This window comes from Marmota flaviventris, chromosome 14 (genome assembly GCF_047511675.1).
Source record: "Marmota flaviventris isolate mMarFla1 chromosome 14, mMarFla1.hap1, whole genome shotgun sequence".
Taxonomy (NCBI): Eukaryota; Metazoa; Chordata; class Mammalia; order Rodentia; family Sciuridae; genus Marmota; species Marmota flaviventris.
In genome coordinates, this window is record NC_092511.1 from 87,061,417 (window position 1) to 87,085,713 (window position 24,297).

The following is a 24,297-nucleotide window of genomic DNA, read 5'->3' on the forward strand; positions in this document are numbered from 1 at the left end:
TTAAAACACTAACGTTCAGAAACTAACATTTTTCAGAATCTTATTTCTCTAAGTCATATCTAATCTTTTATTTTTCTGACTGTACTGATGTTACCTTTACTTCACAAGAATTCTGAGTGGCAAGTCCATTTCAAAATTAAGAACTTTATATAAAATTTTATAAAAGTAAGCATATTCATCCTCTAAATGGAAAATAATTTTTAAAGACAGTGTTAGAGAGTTAAATGAGAATGTTCCATATAATGACATTTCAGAACTGAACTAATAAATGTCATTCAGTGAAATAGGACTGTTCTAGCGAAATAGGACTGTTCTATAGTGTTATATGGAGATTACAGAAATAAGTTAATTTGGAAAAGTCTACCTTATAGTGAATACAGTGAAAAATTTTGGGTAATCATAGTTTTAAGAGATTTTCTAGTACTTACTACCAACTAATGTTAGAGAACTAACTCAATAGCAACCTCAGATTTTTGAGTAATAAAAGCCAGAATATTTATATGAAGTTTTAGTTTTTCTTTTTTTCTAATTATACTTATGGCATTCTGTCCAGACATAATTTTAACAGTTAATAAGAATCTTTCTTCCTGGTTGGATGTTCAAGGAATACATTGAGGTTGTTTAAGGAATAGTAGATTGCTAATGTTGGTAGTTTTGAGGAATGGTGGTATTAGGGTATTAAAATCACTAAGAGAAAACCACAGAGTAAGAGGATGCATTTTTTAAATTCTATTCAGTAATTCTGTTGTCCTAAATACTTTATAGTGTTCCTGGATCATCTTACTTTTAAGGTGAACATTTAGTGATAAAGGAAATTCCCTTTTAGGCTTGTCAGTATATTTCAAACTTAAAGATTTTATTTTATTTTTTCCCCAAATCCCAGCTGCTCAGGAGGCTGAAGAAGGAGGATCATGAAATAATGACTTTCAAAAGCACTAGAAGTTCAATTAGGTTTTCAGTATATATTTTTAAATGTATTAAATTTTATTTTAAAAAATATAAATATTCCATGCCATGTAGACAATATTTTGTGTTTGATTTATTTCCCTCTTGTGTTTTTTTCTTCTTAAAGGGATTTAATTGTTTTTGTTAATGGGTATTTTGACCATACTCCATACTTCATTTCTGCCAGATGTAGACTCTTCACCATTCTATTAGAATGCAGGAAGGGAAACTGAAGCTAAAAATACCCTGGCAAGGGGCACATGAATAAAAGAAGATAGTGCACACACAATAAACTTACTCTTTAGAGACAAGAACAGAAGTGGTTGGGAGATATAGGTTTGGTTTCTCATCTTTTTTCTTGGTTGCTAAGGATTTAAAAATCCAAAGCAACGTGCTAGGCATTATTATTGAAAGAATAATTTTCCTGCTTTTCTTTAAGGCTAATATTAGCTGTAAGTGTCTGTTTATAGTTAGATTAGCTCAGGATCAATGAGAGTTGTAAAAGGAGACATGGGAATGGTACTGAAGGCATTAAGATGTTACAACCCTTTTCAGCCTTAACTGACTCCACAATTCTATTCCTTCACCACACCTTTAAGAAAAGGGGAGAATGTAAATGGTGCTTTTTGTTATATCTTTGGTTTGGGCCTCCTTATGATCTCACATCTACATATTAAAAATGTACTTTTGTCAGTAATTTCATTGTAGTAGTTTTGTTAGATGATATTGCTGAGTAATGGAAACAGTGTACTCCGTCAAAGTTATGAAGAACTAAATTTAGTTATACATGATTCATGCCTGTGGCTTTTATAACAAAGAATGTAAAGAGGTCAATCAGTCCCATTCAATATAAAACAAACCAATGTGACATCATTGGTTTGCCTCTAAAAACAGGGCATTTATGGGTGTCTTGTCTTGTTAGGTGATTGCACAAATCTTAAAAGTACTTGATATATGAGCTCCTATTAATATACTAAAGTGTAGCTTTTACCTCAATGAACATAATCTGTTTTGCTTAGTGAAGTTATTCACACTGATATACTAGGCTTTAAAGTGTACAAGAGAATAGAACATAAATATTCAAAACCAAATAGAAATCAAAAGGGGAGATTTTCAGTTTTGGTAGAAATAACAATTTAAGATAATTTTAATTTGATACTTATATTATCTTTCAAGGAAAAGACCATTTCAGGCATGAAGAATATCATTACTGAGATGGAACAGGCATCAAGGTAAATCATTCACCAAAAATGTGAGCACTTAGTGTACAAAGACAATGTTAAGCATAAGGTGATAACTCCCAAATGTTGGAAAGAGGCCTAACTCTACCTGAGGAAGTAAAAGAAGGGATGATGTTTACCAAGTAAAATAAGGGGAAAGACATTCAGATAGGAAAGAAAGCAAAAAGCCACAAGTCATGTTGTAAAGCCTCTTGAATTACAAGTAGGTGGGCATTGTTGTAATCCGAAGTCTAAGAGGAGAAGTGAAAGGAAGGAGAACAGACTGGAAGAGACCTGTGTTGAAGACAATTGATTCTTAATTTTATCCTTTGGGCAATAAGAAACCATTGAAGAATTTTAAGCAAGAAGAATAGGTGATGGGAAACTGGGCCATAGGGTTTGGGGAACAGTGTGAACAGGGGGCTGGTTCTGGAGTACAGATGTGGTTGGGAAGATTAAAATGGGATTTCTTGGATAGAAGGACTAGAGTGAGAAGAATCAGGATGCTAAGATTTGAGACCTGGAAAACATTAATTTTTAAGAGGGCAGAGGAAATAATTCACCAAGGAGGCTAAGCCATAACAGAGAAAGAATGAAGGCTTTCCTATTCTTGAGTGTCATAAGTTTTCAAATATTTAACAGATCATTAACTATTATGTATATTTAGTACCTTTTCCATAGTGAAATGATGACAACATAGTTAAACACTAATGCATTTTTTTTTGCAGTATTCTTGTAAATTTAAACATTTAAAACCTCTTCAAATGTTTTCATGCTAACTGTCCATCTTCTGTCTTGTGAGAATGTATCAGTCCATTTCAGTAAAATGTCTCTTCTTACATGCTGTTTGATTTGTGGAATAGACAGTCTACTGAAGCCCTAATTATGTGTGAACAAGATATTTCCAGAATGCGTCGGCAATTGGATGAAACAAATGACGAGCTGGCTCAAATTGCTAGGGAAAGAGATATCTTGGCTCATGAGAGTGACAATCTCCAAGAACAATTTAACAAAGCCAAACAAGAAAACCAGGTATATTTGTTCCTAGAATCTTTTCCCCTAAGGAAAAAATACACATATATTTATTTCTTCTGAGGCACATCCCTTGTTTCATTTTGCAGAAAAGCTCAGCTATTGGAAATAGCCTTTTTAAAAAATTTATAAACAGAATATGCCATGTAATTTTTAAGTGAAATTCTCAGATATGAAGTGTTAAATATTAAACAAAAGGAATAGGGACATAATAGATTTGTATTAAACTTTAGAAAGTACTTCCTTAATGAAGAATGTATATTTGAATAAACCAACAAATGAGAATAAAAGCCATCAGAAACTTTAAAGAAAAAGATTTATTTAATGCACTGCATATTACTCTGTTTAAATGTGAGACCATGGACTATACCACATGTTTTGGTCCTCCTTAGCACTGTAAGTCTTTAGGAAAATTCCTTTTATAATTAGTCTTTTCTTTTATAATTCAGTTCAACCCACAGTTCTTATTTCCATTAGTATTATTTTAACTTGAACATTAAAGTTTCCATTATTTGGAAAGTTTCTTTCCCCCTCAAAATTCCCTGTTACCACTGTTAGTGTATTTAGTTTGCTTCAGAAGCACTTGTATTCTTTAGCTACCAAATAATTATAATTCATATAAACAGCAATAAAGATGCAACACTTTGTCAATTGTAAGAAATTATTTGAGACATTATTTGAAAGTTAATGAATAATGAGATCCTAGAACAAAAAAAGGATATTATGTAAAAATGAAGGAAATTTGCATAAAATATGGACTTCAGTTAGTATTATCAATATTGGCTCATTAACTGTAACAAAAGTACTAGTGTAAAATGCTAATAATAGAAGAACATAGGTGTTAGGTATATGGGGCTGTATAAAATATTTCATAATATTTCTGTAAATCTAAAACTTGGAAAAATAAAATTATTTTTATAAGTGAATAAATAGCAGTACAAACCAAAAGATGTGAATCTACAAGGTCTACCTTTGTGTACTCTGTGTATCCTAAAGCAAGTAAGCTAAAGCTAAAGATGTATATAATTTTTATTGATGAGAAACTAGAAATTTAGTTATATTTTTTTTAATAAGAAATAGAAACTCATTAGAAAATTCTTTATTTCTTATAAAAATGTTTTAAAAAACTCCTATCTTTACTACCCATGGTTAGTCACTATAAACATTTGACATATTTTTTACTGGGTTTTAGTGAAAATTAGTTCAAAATTAAACATTTTTATATTGTTCATATACATATATATTTAATGTAGCTGAGATTTAAAACCACACCACTTTGTGTCATCCTTTTAAAAAAAAAAAAAACCTACCTGAGGAGCACTAGAGCCAAGTATTTTAGGACTCACTTGGGGTTGAATCTCACTGCCAGGTTGTACAATCTTATATCTAATTTCATAACTTTTCTATATCTAATTTCATAATCCTTAAAGATGGATATTAAGTGAGAATATACCTGGAAAGTACTTACCATAATGTCCAGCATATTACTCAATAAATTGTAGCTATTATTAGCTTACTGTAATAGAAGCATTTCCCTGTCTTGTTAAAACTTTATAAGCATGTTTATCATTAGGAGAAAATTGGTAATAATTTACATATGTTCCAGAGTACATTTTTTTTCTTTGTTTGGGTAGAATAGGGATCCGTCTATGGACTGCAGGTTAAGAACCAATATCGTAGAACATTTGGAAAATTGAGACCTTAACACATTTTATCATTTGATATTTTTTTTAATAAGTCAGGATGTAACCTGATTTTTTTCACTTAATATACATAACATCTTCCTCTATTATTAAAATTACTCCAGACATTTCTCATAGATGCATAATATTCTACTGTGTTATTATACCACTGTGCAGATATACTACTGTTTATAGCAACATTCACCAAATGTGAATAAATATGAAATTTTATTAGATTTTATCAAATTGAATCAAATCTTATGAGACTACTTTTTATGAGCATTTTCAAATGTCTCTTTTTTTTAAGAGAGAGAGAATTTTTTAAATATTTTTTAGTTATTGGCGGACACAACATCTCTGTTTGTATGTGGTGCTGAGGATCGAACCCGGGCCGCACGCATGCCAGGCGAGCGTGCTACCGCTTGAGCCACATCCCCAGCCCTCAAATGTCTCTTGATATCATCATATAGTGATTCATATGATTACATATGCAAATTTATGTTTGGAGTAATAGTACGGTTCATAATTGAAATTTCAAACTTTTCTAACTAGGTAGGCAAAATACTACTTTTTAAATTAGAAAATCTTTGATTATTAGTAAAGTTTAATTTTGTTAAACATTATCTACTTGTGCTTTCTGTTTGTGAATTGTCTATTTATATCTTTTGCCCATATGCTCCTGGGCTTTTGTGTTTCTTTGGTTTTTATATGAGTTTTACACATTAAGTATATTAACTTTTTATATACCTACTTGTTGCAAACTTTTAAATTTTCATTTTTGATGTTTTTTACACGTAGGAATTTTTTATTTGTTGTATTCTAATCTCGCTATCTTTTTTTCCATAGGCACTGTCCAAAAAATTGAATGATACACATAATGAACTTAATGACATAAAACAGAAGGTCCAAGATACTAATTTGGAGGTTAACAAGCTAAAGAATATATTGAAGTCTGAAGTACGTATAGATTTTTTTCCTTTGCTCATGATTTTTAAGAGTTTTCACAAGAGTGAACTTAGTAATCAGTTGTACTTAACAGAACAGGTGAATGAACTCTTTATCACATAGCTTATTTTAGTTTTGACAATGGTGAGTTAATTATAGATTTTAAAAGTTGCCAATGTCCAGAAAGGTGGCTCCAGAATATATGCCTATTAGTTTGCTAAGTAAAAACAAACATTCTAGACTAAACAGAATCTTCCTAACTGGATGAAGGGCAAAAGGCCAGAATTAACTTGGCCTCACTTCTATTTGAAAACAGTGGAGGTTTCTGTTTCAAGCCTCTGACGGAAGTGGCTCTACCTGATTATGTAGCAGAACAGAATGGATCATCTTGTGATGGAGTCATTTGTTTCTTAGGACCAGAGGACAGAAGACTAACTGCCCTTTGCATTTCTCTCATGTTAGCAACTGTTTGACGAGGTACATGTACCAGGTTTTTCCAAAGCACATACTCCATACTCAGCTATCATCTTTAGTATAATCCAGCAACTACAAAAAATATCAGCTGAGGCAGGTAGAATGTTTCAAGGAGCCCTGTGGATGGCCAGAGCTTGCCTTGGGTACTGGATGGGAAAGGCACCTTAGAAAGGGGGAATGGAGAGTTCCGAAGAGCAGTTTTGCTTCTTCTATAAAATTGCCTATCTTAGGCCCCACACAGCTCTTGTGAGGGTGGTTGGAAGGCAGAAGAAACATTGTACAGACTCCTTTTTCGCATATTACCTGGTCATAAAACTAAGTTTAATATTAAAAAATGGTTCCTGTCTTTGAGAAATACTAGATATTTTTGTAGTGACAGCACAGCCCCATCTAACTACATGAAATTACGTGGCATTGTTAAGAGAATGACTTAGACAATTAAGTACACACAAAGTTAAAGAGGGAAAAGGTTGATGTGGGTAAACTCATTTTATGTATGTTTTATTGTACCAGGTTCTTCCAAAGCACATATTCCTTACTCAGCTATCATCTTTAGTATGATCATGGAAAACATACAACAGGTTCCTACTGACACATTTGGAATATCTGAATCTTTTTTCTTTTTGGTCCTGGGGATTGAACCCAGGGGTGCTTTACCACTGAGATACACTGCCGGCTCTTTTTAATTTTTATTTTGAGGCAGGGTCTCACTAAGTTTCCTAGGCTGGCCTTGAACTTGAATCCTCCTGCCTCAGCCTCCTGAGTAGCTGAGATTACAAGCATGCATCATCACACCTAGCAGAATATCTAAATCTTGAAAGCCTATGAAGTAGTTTGCTGTACAGAACTATTTTAACAGACTTGGCAAAGATCTTTCATGTGAGGCCACAAGATGGCAATATTAACTGAATTTCAACAAGTTTCTTACAATCAAGCAAACTTAATAATGAGAACATAAATCTGATATGAAAAGCTTATAAAGTAAGGATAAAGAGACAAGGCTGACAATGGAGATTTGTTTTTTAGAGATGGGAGAGATTACAGTGTATTTTATGTGAGAGAAGGGGAAATAGCTGCTTGATGATGATTTGATTTGGAATTTACTAAAAGTTTCCTCATGGAAAGGATGACTACTTATTTCAGCATCCAATGTATGACACAAAATAAACATTCAGTGAATACTTGCTGAATAAAAGATTGGATAGTGTAGATGGAAAAAAAACTTAAAAACTATTACTTATTGCAATTTGGTTATTTTATTTAGCCCAGGATTTTTTTTTTATAGAGAAATGTGGTATTTATTAACAGAAGAGAAAGATATCTAGGAACTTTTTATTAATTATTGAATTATAACTGATTTTTTTAGAATGGGTTAGTCAAACCGTAATAGTAAGATTTTTTTTTAGAATGTATTTTTTTTTAATATTTATTTATTTTAAATTTTCGGCGGACACAACATCTTTGTTTGTATGTGGTGCTGAGGATCGAACCCGGGCCGCACGCATGCCAGGCAAGCGCACTACCGCTTGAGCCACATTCCCAGCCCAGAATGTATTTTTTTTAAAAGATTTATTTTTTTAGTTGTAGTTGGACACAATACCTTTATTTTATTTATTTATTTTTATGTTGTGCTAAGGATCCAACCCAGGGCCCCGCAAGTGCTAAGCGAGAGCTCTACTGCTGAGCCACAACCCCAGCCCAAGATTTGTTTTTTAAAATAGCCTAATTATGATTATTCAGAATATTGTATTATTTGTGGAGCTGAATTTTTTCCTCTGGGGAAAAAGGTCCTACTTCAATTAATCTACTCATGATAGAATTTTGAAGATTTTAAAAGAAATGGTTCTATAGTATATGTTCAATTTATATGTGGAAGCATAATTTATGAATAACATTCCTTGGCAAAGCTTTGATATTTTACTTTTGAGCAATTAAGGGCAAATTACTAGAATAGCAGGCAAAAGTGAATTATAGTCCATGATCAAGAAAGTTAAGGCTGGGGTTATGAATGAAAGGCAGGAGTCAGACAGGAAATGTTCTAAACCAAGAGAATTACAGAAGTCCACACTTAAGATATATAAGAATTCAGAAGCTGTGAACAACCCAGTAAAGTCGTCATGAAGAAGGAATACACAGAAACAAAAATCAAGAAGCTCAGAAACCTGATCAGCAAGTGGTCAGTAAACATGTGTATGGAAAAGGAGACCTTGAGAATTTCATTTGAACAAAAGGAAATATAAGAGCCCTTACTCAGGTCCTGAAGATAAGGGTAAGTAGCTTTACTTAAATTTACTAGTGGAATAACTGAGCCAGTACAGATCCTCATCACACTTCCTTTTGTTAACTACTGGATGACCAGTTTTCTAAACTAAGAGTACAGGTAGGTTTTTTCTCAAGTTTATGTTAGAAATGCTCCTTTGTAGCAAGTGGATTCCTAGTGACCTGGAAAATAATGTTTAATATGTATCATATGTTGAGTTTTAAAGTAATACCTAAGATTTGTTTTTCAGGAATCTGAAAACCGGCAAATAATGGATCAACTCCGAAAAGCCAACGAAGATGCTGAAAACTGGGAAAATAAAGCCCGGCAAGCTGAGGCAGATAACAATACCCTCAAATTGGAACTTATCACTGCAGAAGCAGAGAGTAACAGATTAAAAGAAAAAGTAGATGCCCTCAACAGAGAAGTTGAGCAAGTAAGTTTGGGAAAATATACTTATAATACATTCTGCATAATATTTAAAGGAGTTTTGTTTTACTTTCCACAAATTAAATGTGTTAACAAGAAGTTAAATTGTTTAAATACTGTGAATTGTGGCCTGCTGACCATTTACCTTACGCTTATTCTGATTCTCCTCTATTATCTACCTTACAACAATTATCTTTAGCTTTTTTTTAATTGAGAAATATTTCAAACATAAAAAATGTACAAAAAAGGTCATGAAACAGACAAAAACATCCCTACCCTCCAGATGTAAGAATGCTAATATTTGCCTTTGCTTCATATCCCTTGCTTAAAAATGCACATTACAGATACCAGTTCTCACCCTTTTCCTTCCTCCTTCCTTGATTGTTGGTGTGTATATCTTTCGTGTTGATGTGTTGCTTACCATGATGTATAATGTTGTTTGTGTTATTAAATTTTTTTCAAATATTATCATACTATATATAACCATTTTTCCTTTTTTAAAAAAATATATTTTTAGTTGTTGATGGACCTTTATTTTTATTTATTTGTATATGGTGCATGGTGCTGAGAATCGAACCCAGAACCTAGCATGAGCCACAACCCCAGCAACCCCATCTTGCCTTTTTTGATCAACTTTCCTTTTTTGATTAACATTTTAATTTTGAAGTTTATCTGTTTTGGTACATGTAGTGTTTTTAATATTTTACTATTTAAATCATTCCCATGTTGAAGGAAATTTAATTTTTTCTCTAATAAGACACTTTGCAGTAAATCACCTTTTACATTTCTCTCAGCTGTATGTCTCTCTAGGCTCATGTGAATAACTAGATCCAAGATAACTGTTATTTCAACTCTGTTATTTGAAAATTCCTAAGGTTTTGCTTTCCCACCAGAAATCGTGGGTTATCATTTGCTCAAATACTAATCAGTACTTGATATTGGCAGATTTAAAGTTTTTTCATACTTTTGTGTTTCCTTGATTACAGGTAAAATTGAAGGTCTTTTCATGTTTCTTGGCCACTCTTGGATGAATTTTCTCTTGAATTCTTTTTAAATTTTGCCCATTTTTCTTTTGAGTTATTTATCTTTTTCATATTAATTTATAGAAATTCTCTATATATTCTTAATAATAATACTTTTAAAGATATGATCATTACCTTATTCTTATCAATGGCTTGTCTTTTTCTTTTTCTTGCAATACAAATCCATGTTAAACTCAGATGCACTCAAAATTATTATTAATCTTGTCCTATGTAGCTTATGCTTTTATCTCTTCCTTAAGAAATTCTTTACTATCCCAAGGCCAGAAAGATACTTCCTTATATTTTTATTTAAATATTCTTTTCTAGAGGATAGGAAGAGTAGGGGAAGGGAGGATAATGGGTGGGTGGAAAATTGTCGCCAAAGTACAGTTAGGGAAAGGGAGGTAGTTCCGATATTCCTTAGCCTAGTAGGGTAACTGTAGTAATCAATGGTACATTATACATTCTGAATAATTAGAAAAATTACGATATCTGAGGAGGTGGAAATGCTAATTTCCACCTCAGTTTGATCATTACACATTGCATACACATATCAAGTTCTAGTACTATACCCCATAAATAAGTACAAAGATTATAGATCAACTAAAAAATACTTTTATTTTGGTTCTTCTGAAAGTTTTATGTTGAATTTTGCTCTTCACCAATATGTCTTTAATCACTTAAGATTGATTTTGTGTTTGAAATAGCGAACTCTTATTTTTGTGGATTAATATCCATCATCCTTTCTTCAGTGAAATATAAGTGTACTTTGTCAGAAAAATAACATTCAACTCCAGTTGTCTACTTAGCCATCCTGTCTTTTTTTTATGGTTCTCGGGATTGAACCCAGGGGCACTTTACTACTGAGTTACATCCCAGTCCTTTTATTTTTTATTTTGTCAGAGTCTTATTAAGTTGCTAAGGCTGGCCTTGAATTTGTGATCCTCCTTCCTCAGCCTCCTGAGTTGCTGGGATTAAGCTGTGTGCCACTATGCCTGGTTTATGTTAATCTTGATATCTGGGATGATTAATGTTCCCCTAAATTATTTTGACCTTACTTGGCCCTTATTAAACTGTTTCAGATGAATTTTAAAATAATTGTATCACATTCCATGATTTTGTATCTTTCTTCTAAGACTGTATTTTTCCCTTTTTCTTTGGCTATAGCCCACAAGTGTTGAGGTCATGCTTTCATTGCCATTGTTTTAAATATAGCCTGCTTCCTTTATGACTTTGCTATTGCTAAAGTTTTTTTTAAAATATTTATTTTTTTTAGTTGTACACAATACCTTTATTTTTTTTTTTTTTTTTTTTTTTTTTTTTTTTTTTTTTAGCTCCCCTTTTTACCCCATATACAGATTGCAGAATCACGTCAGTTACACATCCATTGATTTACATCTTGCCATACTAGTGTCTGTTGTATTCTGCTGTCTTTCCTATCCTCTACTATCCCCCCTCCCTTTATTTTATTTATTTATTTTTATGTGGTGCTGAGGATCAAACCCAGGGCCTCACACGTGCTAGGCAAGCACTCTACCGCTGAGCCACAACCCCAGCCCCTAAAGTTTTTTTTTTTTTCCATTTCCAATGTACAGGGGACTAGGGGTTATTTTTCTTTTTCCTTTTTTTGCATCTAATATTATTTGTTGCATCTTATATTTTATTGTCTAATATTTTTAACATCGTGATTGGATAAAATTGCCTATGTGATGCCAGTTGTTTTGTACCTGTTAAGACTTGCTGGTGGCAGGGTATACACTTGGTATTTGATAATATTCTGTGTGAGCTTCAAGCGTGTGTGCTCACTTATTGTTATGTGTTATATGTAATGTGTGTGTGTGTGTACACATATACTTATATATTAGATTAAGCTTAGTAGTGTCAGTAAGTCTTATATTTATTAAATTTGCATTTTTATCTTCTAACTTCTGGTTTGTGTATGTATTTGTGTGTGTGAGAGAGAGAGAGAGAGAGAGTACATGTATACGTACATGCTGTGGATCAAACCCCCAGGCCCTGGTTTGTGCTACGCAAGTGCTCTGCTGCTGAACTATATCTCCAACCCATCTTCAAATTTCTGGAAGAGAGATGTTAAGATCTTCCTCTGTAATTGTGAATTTGTTTATTTTCCTCCGAATGATTTTCTCATTTTTGCTTTATTTTTGAGACTGCTATTAGTTTCATATCAGTTCATTATTTCTATATTCTTCTGCTGAGAATATTTTATCATTGTGTAATTACTTGCTCAAATAACACTTTTGTTTCAAAGTGTGCTTTCATATAGCAATGCAACATCTCACCATCTCATGTGTTTACTTTGTAATGAACTGTTGGTAAATTTAATTTTTAAATCAACTATTGAAGTATAGTTTACATAAAGTACAAACACTCATCTTAGTATACAATTTAATGAGTTTTAACAAATTTTATACTTCTATAATTACCATTACAGAAGATATGGAACATTTTCATCATCTCCCTAACATTTCTCAAACCTCTTTGCAGTCATCCATCCAAATCTCCAAGCAACTGCTGATTTGCTTTCTATCACCATAGATTAGATCTGCCGATTTTCTAGAATTTTTCATAAACAGAATCAGGTAGTATACATTTATTTGTGTTTTGGCTTCTTTCATTCAGCGTGTTTTTTAACTTTATTCATATTGTTGTATGTTAGTTCATTCTTTTTTTTGTGTTTTTGTTTTGAGATGTGGTCTTGCTAAGTTGCCCAGGCTGGCCTTGAACTTGGGATCCTCTTGCCTCAGCCTCCCACATAGCTGGAATTTCAGGTGTTCACTACCATGCCCAGTTAGTTCATCCTTTTCTTTTTCTTTTTATTTATTCTTTAATTATTTGAATTGTTTGAACATATTTGAATTGTTTCCAGTTTGCACAAAATGTTGTTGAAAATATTCTTTCATATGGTGAACATAGGTAGGAATTTCCATTGGGTATATGCCTAATCATTTTTTTCCTTTTTTAAAAAATTTGTTAATTTTAGATATACATGACAAGTGTATTTTGACATATTATACCTACGTGGAATGCAACCCATTCCAATTTGGATCCCATTCCTGTGGTTGTACATGATATGGAGTTATGCTGGTCAAGTATTCATATATGAGCACAGGAAAGTTATGTCCAGTTCATTCTACTATCTTTCCTATTTCCATCTCTCCTCCCTTTCCTTCATTCCCCTTTGTCTAGTCCAATGAACTTCTATACTTCCCCTCCCTACCCTGTCTTGTTATGGGTTAGCATCCGCATATCAGAGAGAACATTTTGGCCTTTGGTTTTTTGGGACTGGCTTATTTCACTTAGCATGATAGTCTCCAGTTCCATCCATTTACTAGCAAATGCCATAATTTTATTCTTCTTTAATGCTGAGTAATATTCCCTTGTGTACATACACCACATTTTCTTTATCCATTCATCTTGCTCATGCTAGGCAGGTGCTGTACCACTGAGCTATATCCCTATCCCTGGCCATTTAAGTGTAATGACATCTCTAAAAGTCTTACCTTCAAATTCAGTCATATTAGTGGTTAGGACATCAACATACAAACATGGGAGCAGGGCAGAACACAATTTAGTCCATAACAAATTGCTTTTAGTTTTTGATCATTATGAATAAAATTTTTGCAAATGTTGTTTCAAGTCTTTGTGTGCACATAAGTTTTTATTTATCATGGATAAAAAGCTAGGAAAACCCATCACCACCACCCTCCAATTTACTGTAAGTCTGCTTGACTTTTTAAGAAACTGACTGATGGTTTCCCGAAATGCTTGTGCCACTCCCTCTTGCTCTGGGTGGTAGTGCCAGTCACTCTGCATCTTCTCCAGGACTTGCTAATAGGTGTATGGCATTATTACATTTGTCATTTTAGCCTGCACTTTCATCATTACTAGTGATGGTGAGCAGCTTTTCACATGCTTATTGGTCACTAATCTGTCATCTTCTGTGAAGTATCTTCTAATTCATTATAGATATACATAAAGGGTTTTCTGATATTCATCTTTTTAACGGTATATTTGTCATTTTGTTACAGTTGTAAGATTCTTTTTAGCAATCTAAATGTTACTTTATTAGTTCTTTCTTCTGCCTAATTTGAGTGAACTTACTATTCTTTTCCTATTTTAAAGTAGATATTTAGAGCACTAGATTTAGACCTTTCTTCCTTTCTGTTGCAGATATTTTGATCTAATTTCTGCAGAAAACTTTAAATAAGGGGGAAAAGGTGTAGGGAGAATGCCGTGAAAATAGAAGAGAGATCAGTGGAGTAGAGGAGGGGGATTGAGGAGAAAGGTGGAGGGATGGGAAATGGGAGGAACAGTGAAATGAAATTGACCAAACTGCCTGCATACATACAGAAATATACTTGTGTGTTTTTATAAAGCACCAATTTAAAGAAAAACTATAAATAAATAGAAGGAAGACGAGTAGAGTAGAAGAAAGGGAATGGAGTGGGAAAAGGAAAGGGAAAGGGGAAATCCTAGGGACTGAATTGGAGCAAATTCTATTTCATGCTTGATAATTGTGTCAAAATGAACTCCAATGTTATATATAACTACAGTGTACTAATAAAAAAAGGGGAGTTGGGGTTGTGGCTCAGCAGTAGAGCGCTCACCTAGTACGTGCGAGGCACTGAGGTCTATCCTCAGCACCACATAAAAGTAAACAAATAAAGATATTGTGTCCAAGTACAGCTAAAAAATTAAAAAAAAAAAAAAAACACAAAGTAGAGATGGGGCTGTGGCTTAGCGGTAGCACACTTGCCCGGCATGTATGAGGCACTGGGTTCGATTCTCAGCACCACATATAAATAAATAAAATAAAGGTCTGTCAACAACTAAAAAAATATTTAAAAACACAAAGTTACATATTTTCCTCTTCATGCAGCATTAGTCCAGGCATGGTGTGGCACACACCTCTAATCCTAGTGGCTCAGTAGGCTACTGCAGGAGGATTGCAAGTTTAAAGCCAGCCTCAGCAACTTAACAAGGACCTAAGTAACTGAGTGAAAGAGACTCTGCTCCTGCATAAAATATGAGAAAGGGCTGGCAACATGGCTTAAGCACCCCTGGGTTCAAAAAAATACCCAGTACCAAAAAAACAAAACAAAAAAATACATACAGGTTTAGTTATATTCTGCATTTTGGACTACTGTTTTGTAATAGCTTTAATAAGAATGATTCTTATGCTATATGGTTCACTATTTAGAGTATACAGTTCCGTGGTATTTGGTATATTCATAGAGTTGTGCAACCTTCAGTAAAAGCAACATTTAAACATTTTCATGACCTCAAAAAGGAACGCTATTCCATCAGAACCCGCCCTCCCCCCAATTTAGGTCTTTAGTCCATTTTAATTTATTTTTGCACATGGTGTGAAGTACATGGTACAGATTCATTCATTCTTTTGCATATGGCTGTGCTATTGTCTTAGCAACATTTGTCCAAAAGACTTTGTTTCCCTATTAAATGAACTCAGTCAGCATCCTTGTCAAAAATCATTAGTTCATAGACAATTTACTTATTTTATACTCTCAGTTCTGTTCCATTGATCTGTGTGTTTATCCTTATACCGGTACCACACTGACATAAAAAACAAAAAAGTATGAGTCTTCCTATTTTTGTTTTTATTTTCAAGAATTTTTTGGTTGCCCTGGGTCTTTTGAATTTCCATATGGATTTTAGGATCAGATTGTCTATTTCTACAAAGAAGTCCCCTGAGATTTTGATAGGGACTGTGTTGAACTGACAGTTTGGAAATATGAACATCCTAATAATATCAAGTCTTCTGATACATAAACATAGGATATAGTTCCACTTGCTAGATCTTTTATTTACTTCAACAACTTTTTGTTGTTTCAGAGTATAAATTATGCCTTCTTGGTGTGAAATTTATTCTTAAGGTATTTTATTATTTTGAATGCTACTTTAATTGGATTTTTCTTTTTGTACTAGAGATTGAACCCAGGGGTACTCTACACTGAGCTACATCCCCAGCCCTTTTTATGTTTTGAGACAGGGTTGTGCTAAATTGCTGAGGCTATCCTCAAACTTTCAATCCTCTTGCCTCAGTCACTGGGATTACGGGCATGTGCCACCATCCTCCTGGTTTCTTTCTTTCTTTTTTCCTTTTGGTATGGAATTTTTAAATTTTTAATTTTAGATTCTTCATTGCAAGGGTATAAAAATGTCATTGATTTTTGTATACTGTGACTTTCTTGAATCCTATAGCCTTACTGAAATTGTTTGCTAGTTCTAATAGATTTTAATTGGATTTCTTAGGATTTTCAATATCTAAGAATATATCATCTCTGAATAGAGATAGTTTTTATTTTTTTCTTTCTAATCTGGATTATTTTTTTTCCTAGTTTTATTTCCCTGGCTAGAACTTCAAGTAGTGTTGGGTAGAAGTAGTGATATCTACCTTATATCTTTATGATATTCCGTCTTCTTCCTTGTCACTTTCTTTTCTTTATTTTGCTCTAGCTTCTACATATGAGAGAAAACATTCTCGGCTCTGGCTTTTCTGAGTCTGGCTTATTTCACTTAGCATTATTTTCTACATTGCCATCCATTTATCAGCAAATGCCATTATTTCATTCTTCTTTATGACCGAGTAAAACTTCATTGTGTATATATACCACAATTTCTTGATCCATTCATTTGTTGATGGGCATCTGGGTTGATTCCATAATTTGGCTATTATGAATTGTGCTGCTGTAAAAACAAAAATATAAGATAGATAAGTAAAAGAAGGAAAATGAGAGGGAGGGAGGAAAGAAGGGAAAGGAGTAGAAATATGGAATGAATTAAGCAATAGCATATTATATACATATATACATGTGCCAAAAAGAATTTCATAGATATAATATATAAATATATAACATATTTATATATAATGTATATAAAACAAACAAATAAATAAATGAGGTGAGAGAACAGGGGGAAGGAGGAGGGAAAAGATAGAGGAAGGGTTTTTTTTTAAGATGTCCTTTATTAGATTGAGTAAGCAAACTCCTTTGTCTCCTTAATTGGAAGAGTATATTAACCATTAAAGGGTGTTGGACTTTGTCATACGCTTTTTTATGTATCTGAGATTGTCATGTGTTTTCATTTTATAGGTATGGTTTATTATATTAGTTCATTTTCAGATGCTAAACCAATTTTACATTCCTGATATAAATCCTACTTGGTCATGGTTTAATAACTTTTTCTTATGATGCTGGTTGGTTTTCCAGTGTTATTGTTAAGGATTTTGTGTCTATGTTCCTAAGAGTATCTTGTTTTGCTTTGTTGTAATACCTTGTCTGGTTTGGGTATCAAAGTAATCAGATCTCATAGAATGAGTGTCTTCCTCTTTGATTTTCTTTATAAAAGTTTGTATATAGTTGACATTACTTTTCTTGAAAAATTTGGTGAAATTTACCAGTGAAGCCACTTGGATCTGGTCTGTTATTTTGGGAAAGTATTACTAAAAAAACTCTTTGTTATTTTACGTAATTCAGTTAATGCATTTTTTTCTTGTGTTTTAGTTGTTTGTGTTTGTAGAAATTCGTTCATTTCATCTCAGTAATTCATTAGGATATAATCATAGTTTATTTTTATAATTCTTTTTATTTAGTAATGGTCACATTATCCTCTTTGATTTCTCCCCTGCCCCCTTTTTGTGTGTGTGCATGTGTGTATGTGTGTTCAGTGTTGGGGATTGAATCCAGGGCACATGCTAGGCAAGCACTATACCACTGAGCTATACTCCTAACCCTCCTCTTTCATTCCTGATTCTCTTGAGTTGTTTTTTTTTTTTAATTTTAGATCAGTCTAGGTACAGATTTATCAATTTAGTGGATCATTTCAATCAAATAACTTCAGGTTTTGACATCCCTTGTTATTGTCTTCTATTTCTTTCTCTTCCTCCACTCTAACCTTATTTCTCTTCTCCCTTCCTTTCAGTGTGAATTCTCGCTAGCTTTATTTACCCCAGCTTTACTAAAATATAATTAACAAGTGAAAACTGTATATATTTACAGAGTCTAATATGATCATTTAATATCTGCTTATGTTGTGGAATGAATCAGGCTAATTAACATACTCATCATCTCATATACTTGGCTTTATATCTATGTATGTGGTTAGAATATTTAAGATCTGCTTTCTTAGTTTTCAAGTATACAGTACCTTATTATTAACTATACTCACTGTGCTATAAAATAAGTCTTTAGAACTTATTTGTTTTCCTAACTGAAGCTTTGTACCTTGGACTAGCAGCGCTGGGTAACAGCCCTACCATTCTACTCTCTTGATTTTATGAGATCAACCTTTTTAGATTCCATGTGAAAGTGAGATTACACAGTAATTGTCTTTCTGTGCCTGTCTTATTTCACTTAACATTAATGTCCTCCAGATCTATCCTGGTCACAAATGCACGATTTCCTTCCTTTTTAAGCTAAGTAGTATTCATATAGCTATATAGATACTTCACAATTTTGTTATTGATTCATCCACTGATGGACACCTGGGTTGATTCCATGCCTTAGCTATTGTGAATAAACACTGCAATGAACATGAGAATGAAGGTTTCTATTTGACATACTGATTTCATTGCCCTTGGATATATACCCAAGGGACTGCTGAATCATGATAATCCCATTTTTAGTGTTTTGAAGAAAACATTGTTTTCCATAATGGATATACTAATTTATATTCCCACCAACAGTATATAAGGGTTTCCTTTTTCCATAGCCTTACCAACATGTATTTTTCCTCTTTTTGATAATAGGCATAAGATAATAACTCATTATAGTTTGTTTTTTAAATGTTTTATTAGTGCACTATAGTTATATGTAGCAGTAGGGTTCATTTTGACATAATAATACATGTATGCAGTATAATTTGCTCCGTTTCAGTCCCTACTACTACTTCCCCTTTCCCTCTGGTCTTCCTTCTTCCTGTTCTCCTTCCTCTACTCAACTGATCTTCCATTTATTTATAGTTTTTTTAATTGATCCATTATAGTTATACATAAAGGGAAAATTTGCTGATATATTCATATATGTACATAGCATAATTTGGTCTATTTCATTCCATAGTTTCTGCATTTTCCCATCCCTTTCCTTCCCCTCTAACCACTTGTTGTTGTGCTCCACTGATGTCCCTTTTACTTTTTATGGAATTCCACCCTTTATTTTCCCTTATTTTTCTCTAGCTTCTGCATATGAGAAAAAAAAAATTTGCTCTTTGACTTTCTTAGTCTGACTTATTTCACTTAGCATGATGTTCTCCAGTTCCATCCATTTACCAGTAAATGCTGTCATTTCTTCTTTTTTGGCTGAGTATTGTGTATGTATATACCTCATTTTTTATATCCATTCATCTGTTGACAGGCATCTGAGATGGTTCCATAACTTGGCTATTGTGGATTGTGCTGCTATAAATATTGATATGGCTGTATCCTTATAGTATGCTGAATTTAGATCTTTTGGATAAATGTCAAGGAGTGGGATAGCTGGATCATGTGGTGGTTCCATCCTTAGTGTTTTTTTGTTTGTTTGTTTGTTTTTGTTTTAATTTTCTTTTTTTTTTTTTTTTTTTTTGTAGTTGTATGTGGACATAATGCCTTTATTTTTGTTTATTTTTATGCAGTGCTAGGGATTGAACCGGTGCCTTACACATGCTAGGCAAACGCTCTGCCACTGAGCTTCAGCCCTAGCCCCTCATCCTTAGTTTTTTGAGGAATCTCCATACTGCTTTTCAGAGTGGTTGTGCTAATTTGCAACCCCTTAACAGTATATGAGTGTATCTATTTCCCCACATTCTTGCCAGCATTTATTGCAATTGTATTCATGATGATTGCCATGCTCACTGGAATGAAGTGAAATTTCATTCTAGTTTTGATTTGTATTTTGCTGATTGCTAGGGATCTTGACCATTTTTTCATATATTTGTTGACCATTTGTATTTCTTTTGAGAAATGCTTATCTAATTCTTATGCTCATTTATTAATGGGGTTGTTTTTTGGTGCTAAGTGTTTTGAGTTCTTTATATATTCTGGATATTAGTCTCCTCTTGGAGATTTATCTGGTAAAGATTTCTCTGTTCAAATTCTTAATTATTTCCTTTGCTCTAGAATCTTTTTAATTTGATACAGTTCCATTTATTCATGTTTGGGTTTATTTCTTTTGCTTTAGAGGTCTTGTTAAGGAAGTTGGTGTTTACATCAGTATGTTGGAGTGTTGTACCTATGTTTTTTCTAGTTGTTGCAAAGTTTCTGGTCTAATTCCTAGATTTTTGACCTGCCTTGAGTTGACTTTTATGCAGGTGAAAGATAGGGATCTAGTTTCATTCTTCTACATATGGATATCCAGTTTTTCCAGCGCTGTTTGTTTAAAAGGCTATCTTCTGGTATTCCCCTTCTCCCTCCCTTTCCCTCCCACCCCTATTCCCTATCTAGAGGTAATTTTCCACCCATGCTCTCCCTCCCTACCCTACTTTGAGTCACTCCTCTTATATCAGAGAAAACATTGGGCATCTGTTTTTTTGGGGATTGGCTAACTTCACATAGCATAATCTTCTCTAATGCTATCCATTTCCCTGCAAATGCCATGATCCCATTCTTTTTTAGTGCTGAGTAATATTCTATTGTGTATAAATGCCACATTTTTTATCCATTCAGTATTAAGAATTGTAATGCAAAAAAAAAATAAGAGAGCTCATGTATAATGGCATAATTTGGCATGAACATACTGTATATACAGAGTTACGAAAAATTGTGCTGTGAATGGATAATTATGAATGTAATGCACTCCACTATTGTCATGTATGTAAGAAATTTTTTAAAGGGCTATCTTTTGGGGCTGGGATTGAGGTAGAGCGCTTGCCTAGCACATGCAAGGCCCTGGGTTCGATCCTCAGCACCACATAAAAATAAATAAATAAAATAAAGATATTGTGTCAAACTACAACTAAAATAAATATATATATATATATATATATATATATATATATATATATATATATATATATATATATATTTTTTTTTTTTTTTTTTTAAAAGGCTATCTTCTCCAACAAATGATTTTGGCATCTTGTTGAGTATCAGATGACTATATCTATGGAGTTTGTCTCTGTATCTTCTCGTCTATTCTATTAGTCTTCATATGTTTTTGAGATCAAGTATTCTGATACCTCCAGCATTGCTCTTCTCATTCAGGATTGCTTTGGCTTTTCTGGGTCTTTTGTACTTCCAAATGAATTTTAGAATTTTTTTTATAGCTTTGTAAAAAATATCATTGGTATTTTGATGGGAATTGTATTGAATCTGTATAACATTTTTTGTAGTGTAGGCATTGTGACAATATTATTCTACCTATCCAGGAACATGGAAATTTTTCATCTTCTAAGATCATCTTCCATTTCTTTCTTCATTGTTCTAATTTTCATTGCAGAGATCTTTAACCTCTTTGGTTTGATTTATTCCCAAGTGTTTTTTGTTTTGAGGTTATTGTGAATGAGATAGTTTTCCTGATTTCTTTCTCTGCATTACTGGAATATAGTAAAGCTATTGATTTATGTATGTTGATCTTGTATCCTGCTACTTTGCTGAATTTATTTATAAACTCTAGAAGTGTTCTGGTAGAGTTTTTTTGTGTCTCTAGATAAGGTATTATATCATAAGCAAATAGATAATTTGACTTCTTCTTTTCCTATTTGTATTCCTTTAATTTCCTTCTCTTGTCTGATTGCTCTGGTGGAGTTTCAAGAACTATAATGAATAGGAGTGGTGAGAACGACATCCTTATCTTGTTCCTGACTTTAGAGGAAATGCTTTTTGTTTTTCTCCATTCAAAGGATGTTGTCATTGAATTTGTCATATATAGCCTTTATAATAAAGAGGTAAATTCCTTCTATCTCTAGTTTCTCTAGTGTCAAAACATAAATGCGTGCTGGATTGTGTCAAAGGCTTTTTCCACACCCATTGAGATGATCACATGATTCTTGTTCTTATGTTTATTTGGTGAATTACATTTTTTGATTTGTGTATGTTAAATCAACATTGCATCCCTAGGATGCAATCATTTGATTGTGGTATACTACCTTCTTACTGGTGTTTTTTGTTTTGTCTTGTTTTGGGTACTGGGGATTGAACCCAGGGGCGCTCATATCCCAGCCCTTTTTATTTTTTTTTCTTTGAGACAGAGTCTCATTAAATTGCTAGGGGCCTTGCTGAATTGCTGAATTTGCAATTCTCCTGCCTCAGCCTCCCAAGTAGCTGGGATTACATGCGTGTGTCACCACACCCAGCCTTACTGTTTTTTAATATGGTTTGTTAGTATTTCTTAAGGACTTCTGATCTATGTTCATCAGAGATATTGGTCTGTAGTTTTCTTTGCATGATGTGTGTTTGTTTCATTTGGGTATTAGTGTGATATTGGCTTCATAGAATGAATTTGGGAGTGTTCCTTCTGTTTCTATTTTGTAGAATAATTTGAAGAGAATTGACATTAATTCTTTAAGGATCTGGTAGAACTTGGATGAGAATCTATCTGATCTTGGGCTTTTCTTTGTTGGAAGGCTTTTAATTTCTGCTTCAGTCTCATTGCTTGATAGAGAAACTGTGGAATGAAACTGACCAAACTCTCCTGTGTGTGAAATACCACAGTGAATTTCACCTTTATGTATATCTATAATACAGTAATTTTTAAAAATCTATAAATATATAGAAGAAAGAACAGCTAAATAGAGAAAAGGGAACAGGAGGAAGGAAGGGAAAGGGGATATTACTGAGAACTGAACTGGAGCAAATCATATCCAGGTACTATGATTATATCAAAATGGACCTCAATATTATGTATATAATCCCACTATTATATATTATGTATAACTTTAACATGCTAATAAAAATTCTTTTTAAAAAGAGTCAGTTATGGGGTTAGGGTTGTGGCTCAGTGGTAGAGCACTCGCCTAGCATGTGCTGGGTTCAATCCTCAGCACCATATAAAAATAAATAAATAAAATAAGCGTGTTGTGTCCAACTACAACTAAAAAATAAAAGAGTCAGTTATTTAAGGAAGTCTTTCCTGACTTCCTGGACTTTTTTACTCTAGGTCGGTTTCCTTTGTTACATACTTTTCTCCAGAAATATTTTCTTTTCTTTTATTTAGAAGGGGGTACCAGGGATTGAACTCAGGGGTACTTGATCATTGAGCCACATTCCCAGCCCCATTTTGTGTTTTATTTAGAGACAGGTCTCACTGAGTTCCTTAGCACCTTGCTTTTGCTGAGGCTGGCTTTGAATTCAGAATCCTCTTGCCTCAGCCTCCTGAATTTCTGGGATTACAGGTGCTTGGACAGAAATAGTTTCTTAATATGTATTTTAAATTCATCTGTATCATTATTTGATTGATGCATGAGTCCCTCGGTGTTCTGGAAGTTACATAATAGATCATCTTACTTCCTTTGAATATACATTGAGGCACAGTAACTGGAACATAGAGAATACTCCATAAATATGGAATGGATGGCTGGGTAGATATATGGATAGAAGGTTGGTATGAAGAATGAATTAGAATGAGTGCAGTGGGAAGGGATGGCTAGAGAGGTGGGAATGAATTGTGGCCAAATAACAAGCCAAGAGCAATTTTTAGTGCTTTATATTGGTAAAAGCACTTTGTAGAATTGCGTGAATTTCGTCACCTCTCAGTTTTTTGTTATTTTCACATTATAGAAAACATATATTTCTCTGTTGGTGGCAGTATACTTACATAAGTAAAGGGTGGGAAATAAAATTATTTTGAGCATTTGAAAGCATTTATGTAACTTGAATCATGTTATGGTTTTGAAAATATGCTCTTATTTCTCATAAGTGGTTGTATTTTTAATTTACACTTGCCCAGAATCTTTTCCCCTCAGAGGCGTCAGTGCTAGAAAATTATCAAATTGTGATAATTTTATGATATTATAATTTCATATCAACATGTCAGTCAAGAATAGAAAAATGGGCACTGTGAATGAAACAGTGACTAACATTTTGTCTTTAGCCACAACACTTGTAGAGTAACTGAAACAGTGGCAAATTCAGATAGAACAATAGACCAAATGTGTATATCTGAGCTAGCATCAGGAGTGGAAGTTTTTTAAGTGGGAAAAGGTTTGGGTCTAAGTGTGTGTGTGTGTGTGTGTGTGTGTGTGTACACATACATATATATATTTTAGAGAGAGAGAGAATTTTTTAATATTTATTTTCCAGTTTTCAGTGGACGTTACAACATCTTTATTTTATG

At 33.2% G+C, this 24,297-nt stretch overlaps 1 protein-coding gene across 7 annotated transcripts in view; it reads left to right on the forward strand.

Moving 5' to 3' along the window:
* Window positions 1–24,297, forward strand: part of Tsga10 (testis specific 10) — a 106,244-nt gene that overhangs the window by 57,689 nt on the left and 24,258 nt on the right. For all 7 annotated transcript variants that reach the window (XM_071601852.1, XM_071601847.1, XM_071601850.1 and 4 more), the window contains 4 exons: window positions 2,122–2,177; window positions 3,029–3,197; window positions 5,726–5,836; window positions 8,809–8,994. In XM_071601852.1, the coding sequence (XP_071457953.1) occupies window positions 2,122–2,177; window positions 3,029–3,197; window positions 5,726–5,836; window positions 8,809–8,994 (522 nt within the window). The remainder of the gene's footprint in view (window positions 1–2,121; window positions 2,178–3,028; window positions 3,198–5,725; window positions 5,837–8,808; window positions 8,995–24,297) is intronic.